We start from the raw sequence: 11,329 nt of genomic DNA, 5'->3' as shown, positions 1-11,329 counted from the left end.
TAAGATGGCACAAGAGTGTTTGTTTGTTTGTTTGTTTGTTTGTTTGTTTGTTTGTTTGTTTGTTTGTTTGTTTGTTTGTTTAGCTAAGCCCGAGTTTCATGGGCAAGGATTAATTTTCATGGCATTTTTATGGGCTTTCGGTTGAGATTTGCCAATGCAGAAGCAAAGCCAGGGCACAGCTTTGTACTGTATATTATTCTTGTTTTGAAATTTAAAAAGGCAAGGAGAGGAAAACCCTTAGGCTACCTCAGAAAGCAGAAGAATCCACATATTTCAGCGTCCAGCAGCCTTTATTAGTAGCAATATTATTAAATTTGTTAGAGATTAAAATGTTTGATACAAATGTTGGTGATTAGAATACTCCATCAATTGTATTATAAGTTATGTCTGACTCCACCATTGTAAAATCCTCAAAACCATTGTTTATATTGTCATCCAGTTCTTCCTTCTCTGACCAAGTTTCTGTCCCCACACTTAAAGATGGCAATTGAAAATTGTTGGGAATTGTAATGATAGAACTGCCTATCTGTACTCCCTTTTCAGGAGGAATTATTGGTGACGATCTATCAGTCAGCAATTCTTTTTTCAGTTGCTCTTCTCTTGTCTAAAAAGAGACAAGTCTTTAGACAGGCTAGGCATAACATATTTTCGAACGCCAAACACACACTTGTGCACATGCCTACACACACGCATACACAAAACTAGCCCTAATTAAGAAATTATTAATATGAATAGAGTCAACCTGTGAGACTACTTAGTGGCATTACAGAGAAAGAGCCCAACCTGATCTCCATCTATTGATTTATTTTAATCTAATTAAATTATTTCTACATAGCTTTCTCTTCTGAAGCATTTTCAACCAAATCAACAGTAAAATATACAATAAACAACATTTTAAAACAATACAAAGTAATCTTAGATTAAAAACTAAAGCATAATGAAAATTCAGAGGAAGTTTTCTTCCAACATTCATACCAGGACAGCCTGGCTGAATGTTTTCAACAAAAGCCTTAAAATTGTAATAGGAAACACCTCTGGAATTTCAGAGACAAGAGCATTCTGAATGATAGACAACCTGCCTTTGAGCATCTCCTAGATGGCATTCAGGAGTTCTGATCTTAGTGGTTGTCTGGATCTATAACAGCAGATACAGTATGTGTGTGACCGGTATGCCAATCCCAAGTTATTTAGGGCCTTGTATCAGTGGTAGGTTTCTACCAGTTTGCCCCAGTTCAGGTGAACTGGTAGCGGTGGCGGGAGGCTCCGCCCACCCGCCCAAATGTCATCATGGACACTATGCGCATGCACAGAAGCACCGTGTACTCACAGTTCCGAACCAGTAGTGAAAGAAAGTGAAAACCACTACTGCCTTGTATGTTAAAATCAAAATGTTGAGATTGACTTGGTAACTGGCACTCCATGCAGTTGTTTGACTCTCAAAGAGCATCCTGAAGCCCCAATCAGCAACCTGGCTGTCACATTCTGCACTGACTAGGGGTGCAGTCTCATTAGAACAAGTCAAGTCCCCCTTCCTGAAACTTGGGCCTACCCAGTCCAAAAACGTCTGACTCTGACTTATTGAAAACCACTCCCAGTTTATTGCCCTCTTCTACTGATCACTGCATCTAGGCACTGGTTCGGAATATGCACATGTTCTTTTGATTCAGATGTTATGCAGAAGTAGAGCTGAGTCACCTTTCTATTGGGAACATCCAGTTCTACGATCTTTGGTAAACAAAATTGGGGATGTATTTCACAGCATTCTATAATATATTTGCTTAGGTATAAGGACAGCCTAGGGCCTTCTCTATTTGATGTATTCTTGATTACCAGATATGCAAATGCTAATATAAAGTGGGCTAGGTTAATATGTGGTTTTTTTTACCTTATTTTCAGAGTCTTCTGTTGATAAAGCATGCAATTTTTTCTGTTTAAGTTCAAGCTTTTCCAGTTTGGCGCGTGGTTTTTGTAGTGTCCTTTCTGCAGGTACCAGCTGTGGAAATACAAGATAATTTATGAAGGGGATATTGTATTTAGAAAGAAAACAGGCTGTTCTACTCTATATATTTACATAAAAATATAAATTACAAATTATAAAAATATAAATTAAAAACAGAAATAAAACAGGAAATAAAAACTACTCAGTGATATTTATGAAGGTTGAATAAAAAGTAATACTATCACTTACATAACTTTAATTTAAATAGGGATATTTTAATACATGAAGCAGGAAAATAATTCCTGAGATGACCCCTTTTGTTACCTCTATTTATTTTTCCACATAATCATTGTTATTTGCTACTTTGCCTCTTCAACCAGGTCCTGACAGTCCTTTCCACCTCTTCATGTTAATTTCATAAAGGCTTTACTTCAGTTTTGGGAAAAGGTGGAAGTTGCGTAATATTAAACTGGATGGAGCATTGGATAGTGTAAGAAAATAAGATTCAGCTTTGCAATTGCCTCTTGGATAGCTCAAGAGGTGTGAGGTCTTTCACCTATTCTTCAGAGTTCTGCTTAATTGTTTTAAAATAGCAATAACACTTATATACCACTTTACAGTGCTAAGCGGTTTAAGAATCGGCATATTGCCCCCAACAATCTGGGGCCTCATTTTACCGACCTTGGAAGGATGGAAGGCTGAGTCAACCTTGAACCTGTTGAGATTTGATCTGCCAATTTGCAGGCAGCTGGCAGTCAGCAGAAGTAGCCTGCAGTACTGCACTCTAACTACTGCCTCACCATGGCTCATTTTTGAATTTTGATTTTTTTTCCAAATTTTGACTATTACAGCATAGTGGTCTGAACTGATAGCATTGCTAGGTTCTAGGAAATCCATGTGAATAACATCATCTGCATTCCCAAAAACGGTAACCTTGAAGCTTCAGTTTTCTGATTTTTTTCCTCACATCTGATTTTTGTGATGATGTTGCATAGGCTGATGCTTCATTTTGGGGTCATAATGATGATATTTCATAGGCTGGCACAATGTTATGAAGAAATTCCTCACTTTCCTTCTGATGGCATGACAGTTACTGGCAAATTCCAGTTCTTAAATGTTTCCTTTCTGCTGTCAGCATGCAAGGAACCTATTTTGCACAATCCTTTTAAATTCAATTCAATTTTTATTACTGTCATAGAGCAGCACTATCCTTTTGATATTGAGGAAAATCAATAATGCAAACTGCACATTCCTGTGAAATGCCAAGCTTGACAGCAGTTCCCTTTCTATACCTATTGTCCTTAATTAGTTTATCAAACTTTTTCAAATTAATTCTGTTAAGTTGGAGTCATATGTCATCTACTTATCCTTAATCATACAAATCAGCTCTTCTCTGTTCACCATCTTTACATTTTTTTTAGCTCAATGACACACATCAACACAGTCAATCTGCATTAATGGTGAATTTCAATTGGGGAGACTCTTCAGCAGTAAACATTAAATCATGGCATGTTGCTTAAAGTATAGTGACTTGTATTCACTGCGGATTTCTATTTCATGAACAAAAGCATCACGTGTTATTTTTATTGTTAAGCATTTTCTTAACAAAATCTAATCAGAAAATAAGATAGTATGCAGAACAATAAACTACATCAAAGTCTAACAAGTTCTAGCTAAGCCAGACTTGCATTATTAAATGTTTTTTCTTCCCATTTCATATTTGCATAAATAAACCTTTGTGTATATCTCAGTGTTTGTATTTATTTTAAGAAAGGTTTTTTTCCACTAACTTCTTCCCATTAACTGCATACTTCTCTCAGGATTTTGCAAGGTTTGTTTCTATTCTAGTTCAGTTCTCTGCATCATAATTTGGGGAGAGGAGTATGAATGATTACAGAATAATATTCAGAGATAAAATAGAATACATATACAGAATACTGCTTTAATAGAGATATAAACTTATTGGTCCCATTGACTCAATATCATGCTTGTTGAATGCACTGTGATAAATAATAGTGTTTTCTTTCACAGCATTGTAAATTCTGATATGATTATGAGGAAATTTTATTTCATTTGTGGTATAGCAAAAGATTTAGAAATATTGTTATGGATGCTTGCACTTGCTGTATCAATTAAAATTCATTGCAAGTTGGTTTACATGTATGTTTATTGCAGCACTAGTTCCATTTACCTAGCATGGTCAAGTCTTATATAGTAGCTGGTTAAATAATGATGGAGTGTGACATTACTATTCTAGCTCTCCCCTTTGATATTTGTGTTGGGAGATTGCCTGCAAGCATGAAATTATGTACCTCAAGAGGATCGCAACACACATTTTATCATTTTGCAGCCTTTCACAAATACCTATGATTTGAAATGCAATTTTAGAATATGCTGAACATTTTCACAAGGTTTTTTTTTAATCATGTAATGAACCAGACCAGCATTATCATTTTTATCATGGCTTTGTATTTTTTGTTGTTGTTGGTATTTGACCTTTTTGAAAGTTGAAGCATATTTAAAAAATGGATATATCAGAATTCAATTCCAAATAAACATTGGTAAGATCGGCAGTGTGGCACGTTTGAGTACATTCGTGTAAACAATTACCAGAAGCTTAATCATGCTTTTTGCAAGTCAGGTATCAATTTCATTAAAAAGCCACTGAACTAGATTTTCTCTGGTACTATGCTCTCCCTTTTAATTCTTCAGCATGTTTGCAAGAAGAAGGTTAGAATGTTTACTTTCTATTTAGAATGTTTACTTTCTATTTTTCTCTTTGTGTGTAGTTTAATTCCAGCACACACAGTTAATCTTGTCTATGTATGCTTATTTGAAATAGACCAACTTCAGACTAGGGTTTATGAAGCTAATTTGTTGCAACAAACTGTAATTAAAATCAATGTGATTTTAGTGTTTCGTGATCAAGTAATATTCTCTTCTACATACATTCTACTTATTATTCAACTAATCCCTAGTCTCAGGAAATGAATTTATAGGAGATTTATGGTTAGTAGTATCAGCGTGAAGTAGGCTGGAGGAACTTCCTAAAGGTAAAGATAAAGGCTTCTCCTGTCCAGTTGTGTCTGACTCTACACAAATTTTGAATCCCACCATTGCTGCCAACCTCCTGGTTGATAATCCCAGCATTTTAACCACTACACCACAATGCCCCTGGCATGCTAGTAATTCAGGTCTACTTATTCTGTTTGCTTACATGTACTTTTGCCTATTTTTGGCATGGAATTGAAAGTCTGTAAACTTCCCAGGAACTGTATTTTGAAGAGGGGGAAAAAAATTTGATCACAAAGCTGTTTTGGGAAGAATTTAAAATGTAAGGAGCAACTGTGAAGAAGTGGAACCTTCAAAAAAACATCAATTCTCGCACCTAGAAGAAAGATCCATTTCTGGAGTAATTCATACGTTACATGCAAAACATCATCTCAAACCTAAAGTATACCAAGCTAATTTTGAAGAACGCTTACCATGATGTCATCATCTGCAGTTCTGTTTTTAGTGGTTGGACATGAAGTCTTGATTATTCCTTGCATCCGAAGTTCTTCCAAAATGTCTGATGATGTCTGCCTTTCTGTTTCTAGCTTGCTAAGTGATGTAATGGCACCTAAATATTTTGAATTATTTTTAAGTGGAGGGAGAGAATGATTAATCAGCTTGGGTTTTTTTTCCCGTATTTTCAAATTAATTAAAATAATATTAATTAACTCATATTTTCACTTAGAGTACTTGAATGCTTGGGGGAAGGAATTAGAAAAAGAAAGAAAAAAGTATAAATTACAATACTCTTGGGAATAATCTATTTTTCTTCACTTCAATCTCAAAATAGCCTTAAAATATATTTCGAGTATATTTTTTTTAAAATGTTACATCATAACATTTTTTCCCATTAATTCAGCTAATTTGGATGTTTAATCTCTACAATTTTATTGCCCTTTCATCCCACTTCCACCAAAAATATCTGTAAATGTTGTACGATGCTTAATTTTATTTACCCTTTCTACAAGACAGTTTGGTTTAGAGTAAAACCAACTAGCAAATGAAACTTTCAAGTCAACCCAAACACTCTTGTGTACATGCATGTCATTAAACAGTATTATTCACATTGCCCAGTTGTAGTTTTTCTGCTTTTGTTTTCGCTTAATCTTCTTATACATTCCTGCACCGAGGCGCAGTGGTTAGAATGCAGTATTGCAGGCTAATTCTGCCGACTGCCAACAGTTCGATCCTCACCATCTCAAGGTTGACTCATCCTTCCATCCTTCTGAGGTTGGTAGAATGAGAACCCAGATTGCTGGGGGCCAATATACTGATTCTGTAAACCGCTTAGAGAGGGTTGTAAAGTACGGTGAAGTGATATATAAGTCTAAGTGCTATTGCTATTGCTTATTCTTCTATGTGTTGTCATTTGTGCACCTATAACTCATCAGCAATACTGATAGCTTGGTAATCTAACCATTTCAAATGGTCAGCTGGTATAACCCACCAGTCACTCTACCCAAGGGCAATCCTTTCCATGCCCATCTCAAGAATTATGCCGGAATGCCTGCCAATGTGTATCTGTGGAACAGATTTTAATATGCAAAGAAATTGAAGGACACAGAAAGGACAAAGATAGGATGGAAGCCCACGTGTAGATCTGTGACAGCTGGGCATGCATTTTACTTCTTACAGTATATCACAAGGCCTCATCTCTAAATTATGCAAATCATGCAAGAAACATCAATACAGCTATACATCAGAATGATGGTTCCTGAATAAGTAATTCTTCTTCCTTTGAAACACCCCTCTTTTATCATTTATAACACACACCCATGTGTTGACTTTTGCTTTGTTCTTTAATGGACTGGGATCCCTTCATTCCATCTTCTGGCAAGCCTCTTGCACAGGAATCATCTGCAGCTGCTGACCCACCTTGTTTGACCAGGCTATCTGTGCCAAGAAATATTTTCTCTCTTCTAGCCTAAAAAAATAAATTACAGCATCCTTTATCCATATACAATATTTGATGTGTTTGTGTGTGCCTGGATGCACGCTTGTGGGAGTGTTGGCTAAGAGATTGGGGCGAGATGATTGACTGCTGACTTCCCTAACTTGGCTTTTTCCCTATCTGTTGGGACACAATTTGCTGCTGTGAACAGATGACGCCTATCCTTTAAGCTCTGTGCTGGCTTCCAATCATCCTCTAAGTGCTGGTTGTTGCCCAGAAAGCCAATGGTTTGGCTCCAAAGAATAGATAGCAACTGCCTCTTCCAGACAGAATTGGCTCAGGCAACTTGATAGTTCTGGATATGTTCAGAAATATATCTACTGTCAGCCCTGGAGGTCATCTTTTTCTTTGGATCTTCAGGGCTGCCACACTTAGTGCTGTGGGAAACTGAGAGGGGTGGATTGCATAGAGTGGTAGAGATATTTAGCCATAATAACATTCCTTTCTCTGAGAGTCAAACACATTCGGCTCTGCACCTGGAGTGGCGTGACTGGGAGGCATCTCCAGTTGGGACCGTGCATTGATTGGATAATGTGATGGATATGTGGGTGCAGGGGAAGGGACCTGGACTTTCTTTTGGGCGGGGAAAACCTGGAAGCTTTCGGATTCAGGTTTTCCCAGATGTGCCAATATGACATCTCTAATAAAATGGAACTTTGAGGAACTTCTAGCCTCGGAGTCTTTTTTTGTTGAGGGTGTTACTTGGAACTCTGACATCTATTTTGGAAGTAGCCCATGTTGAAATGCAGCACAAATGATAGAACAGGAAATATTTGATGACATTTTATATTATGTCATAAATTGTTTTATGATAACTTTTATGTCATACAATGTTTTATAAAGTCTGCCAAATTTCAATTCCTTCAGAGTCCTGTATCCTAGATCTTGGACACTGTCTATAGGTTAGCCCATTTGAGGTACTTTGATTTAAACATTGTTGCCCTATGATGCACTTTTTATGATGCACTTTTTATGCCAGTTTAAGGTTATGGGAAAGAGACTTGTAGTAGTCTATAGATTGCCTTGCCCCATTCAGAGTTTTATGGTAGTAGAGAATAAAGTTGAACCTCCTACAATGTTCATTTTTTCCATTTAAAAAAATCTATTAAGGAGAAAAAGGTGCAATATTTATATTTTGGGGATATCACTAACAGATTTTTCTCAGAAGAAACATGAAGACTGAATTCGGAATAAGTAGGCAAGACTGAACAAGATTACTTTATTCCAGTGTTCATTTTCATAAACACAATTTTCATATGCCATTTCCTACAATACTGTATAAGAATATAGTGTCTTGAGATGCTTCTATATTGTAGTGGTGCTTAAAGGCCTAGAATATCCTTTAGTTATAGGAGTAGGATAACCACTAGAATAGAGAAAGGAGATAAAAAAAGAAATTCCTAAGGAATAATAATATAGGTAGGACTCAATAGGTGGATAAAGTGCCAACTCCATTGTAAATATGTGACTGACTTTGCAATGAACTATAATAATATTAATACTAGCAACAACAACAGTAGTAGTAGTAGTAGTATTACCGGTAGTAGTAGAGTTTGAAGAAGAAGGATAGAAAGTATATTGGTGCTTTTGAAATTTGGTGTTGGACCAAACTGCCGAGAATACCATGGGTAGCCAAGAAAACAAACAAATGAGTCATTCCAGAATTCTCACTCAAGACACAAATTACCAGGCTCAAATTATCCCATTTTAGACACATTATGAAAATACCTAGCTCTTTGGAGAAGCCTCTAATGCTGGTAAAGATGGAAGGAAAGAGGAGAGGATTCCCAAGAGCAAGGTGGATGGATTCAGTTGTAGTGGTGATGAGTGCATAATATTGTAAGACTATTTAATGGAATTCATTGGTTTGGAAGTTACCTGGGAGACTCTTAGGGTTATCTATCTATCTATCTATCTATCTATCTATCTATCTATCTATCTATCTATCTAATTTAGATACTGCCCATCTCACTCTCAGAGTAACTGCATTTTATACCTAAAAGCATTAAAAACCCCCATATAAAGATACAGTAAAAGGTAAATGTAAAGGAGACCTTGCATATTTTACTCCACTGGTCGCTGCCGACTATACGGGGCAGTGCTCATCTCCATTTCAAGGCCATTGAGCCAGCACTGTCTGAAGTTTCCATGGTTATGGGGCCAGAATGACATCACGGAGCATTGTTACCTTCCCACTGAAGTGGTACCTATTTATCTACTCACATTTGTATGCTTTCGAACTGCTAGGTTGGCAGGAGCTAAGGCAAAGATGGGAGCTCACCCCGTAGTGTGCAGCTCAGGCCTTGAACCTGGACTGCCAGTTTTCCAGCCAACAAGCCCAGCGTCTTAACCTCTGAGCCACCGCCCCATAAACATATAGTAAACCAGTAAAATGGGAGCCAACTAAAAACAAAGACAGTATAAATTGAAAGCTAAAAGACAGAGGGAGTGCTTTCAGAGTGCTAACCAACCCCTGGGTTGCATGCTACACTGTGAGCCCCACACACATTGACTTAGCCAGGGGTTCACACCCCTCTGAAAAGTGAGGAGAATGGGGCCTGACTCATTTCCGAGGAGAGACTATTCCAAAGAAGGCAATGGCAGAGAAGACTCTCTTTCTGGACCCCACCAATCAATTTTTTAAACCAATAGAATCTGTAACATACTTACACTGTCTGATCGAGTGGGATGGGTCAATGTGAAGGGGCTAAGATAGTTTCTCAGGTTGTTCTGATTAGAAATCAGATGCAAGAAGACACATTTTTGCAGCGTGCTATTTGTCTTCACTGCGCCCCACAAGTAGATAAATAAAGAAAATGGACATTGTAATCTTCTCTCACATTCTCCAGTTAACTCCAATGTAAAGGAAAGTAAACATCAACCTTAGAACAATTCATGAATAGTGGAAGCAAAGTGAAGATTTAAGAATGCATTACCTGGTTTGGTGTTTCTCTGCCATGATGCTGATTTTTGGATTCTGGTTTCTTGATAATTGCTTGGCTGGAAGTGCAGCCCATGGGTAAAACAAGAATTAAAAGTAGAACAAGTAGTTCTGCCCTCTGGTTTTCAGGAAAACGGTGTGAGCACTTCACCACTGCTATGAACTTAAGCTGTTGCTATGGTCTGTTGCTACAATAAATCAGACTCAGAAAAGTCTTTTGTCTATGGCCTAATCCTGCAAGTGCTCAGCATCTACCTATATGATCTTGCTTAAACATGCAGAGTTTGGTTTAATGTGATTAGTAGAATAAAGTTCTCAGAATTTGGTGGATTATGCAAGGGTGCTCCCAAACACCATTAAGGAGAGAAAAACACATGTGCACATATATACATACATACATACATACATACATACATACATACATACATACATATATATATATATATATATATATATATATATATATATATATATATATATATATATATAATGTGTATATACAATAAAACAAAAATAAAGGGAAAATACCCTCAAATTTATTGGGGGAAATGTTGCAGTTCAGTTCAGTGGCTCTTTCTTTTTACATTTATATTACATTCAAAGCCAGACACATTACGGTATTAAAAAAGAGGATTAACTGGTATAATAGAGAATCTTTTTAAAGAAATTGTTACAAGTTTAAGATAACATACATTGCCTGCTAATTGCTCTCCACCAAACAGAAAGTTTAAGCAGTGTTCGAAAGTGGTCATTTGAAACATGGAAGCATAGTTAAGTATAGGAAATAAACTACACAACAGTTAAGAAATTATTGTTCTTGAACTCAATGCTTCTTTAAGGTTTATAGTTTACTCTTAATAATTATAATAAGGCCTAACAGGTGATTCCAAATATGATAAATCAGTTTCTTTTGAGCTATAGACCATCCTTTCTGTTTTTTTCAAAGTACGTAAAAGAATATTAGGCTTATGTGCTGTACATTCAGTTGTACAAAATAACTTGGAGAAAGGTCTGATCCATTACCCCACACAAAATATTCTATGTCAACCGTCACTAACCAGGTACCCTCTAGATGTGTTGGTGGGTTTTCTTTAATTTTTTTTAGTCTCAGCACATTTAGGAGCCTTTGGGTTAAATGTTATTACAGTGTAATACATGAATTCCCTTGAAAGGAAAGGATGTCCAGTGGGCAAATAACAAATAGGGTTTTGTTGAAATATTTGCATTGCAAATTTTTGAAGAAAAGTTTGACTGCCAATTATCGATTTTGTGATTTTAGATGCTGGGTGTTTTATTGTTGTTAGCTGCTTAGAGTCATTTGATTGGCCATATAAAATAAATGAATAGATAAAAAGAAAGATGGATGGATGGAAAGAGAGAAAGAATCAGAGATGAGAGAGAGAGAGAGAGAGAGAGAGAGAGAGAGAGAGAGAGAGAGAGAGAG

General features: G+C 36.6%; 1 protein-coding gene across 1 annotated transcript; it reads right to left on the bottom strand.

The window, feature by feature from the left end:
• Positions 1-352: 352 nt before the first annotated feature.
• STMND1 (stathmin domain containing 1) lies at positions 353-9,961 on the bottom strand. Its single transcript, XM_070942495.1, has 5 exons — positions 9,881-9,961; positions 6,767-6,917; positions 5,425-5,561; positions 1,886-1,993; positions 353-604 (listed from the first exon to the last, which is right to left on the bottom strand). The coding sequence occupies exons 1-5, from the start codon at positions 9,959-9,961 to the stop codon at positions 353-355; spliced, it is 729 nt and encodes a 242-aa protein (XP_070798596.1).
• Between the last annotated feature and the right edge of the window lie 1,368 nt (positions 9,962-11,329).

Source organism: Pituophis catenifer, unplaced genomic scaffold (genome assembly GCF_029215685.1).
Source record: "Pituophis catenifer annectens isolate HBS135680 unplaced genomic scaffold, rPitCat1.0.hap2 SCAF_3, whole genome shotgun sequence".
In the NCBI taxonomy this organism is placed as follows: Eukaryota; Metazoa; Chordata; class Lepidosauria; order Squamata; family Colubridae; genus Pituophis; species Pituophis catenifer.
This window is presented reverse-complemented; position numbering and strand designations above follow the sequence as displayed.

Coding starts and splice junctions, on each gene's coding strand:
- STMND1 (XM_070942495.1), bottom strand. CDS start 9,961: ATGGGCTGCACTTCCAGCCAAGCAATTATCAAGAAACCAGAATCCAAA. Junction 5,562..6,766: donor AAGCAAAAGTCAACACATGG/GTGTGTGTTATA, acceptor CAAAATATTTAG/GTGCCATTACATCACTTAGC. Junction 1,994..5,424: donor CTGCAGATGATGACATCATG/GTAAGCGTTCTT, acceptor GTATTTCCACAG/CTGGTACCTGCAGAAAGGAC.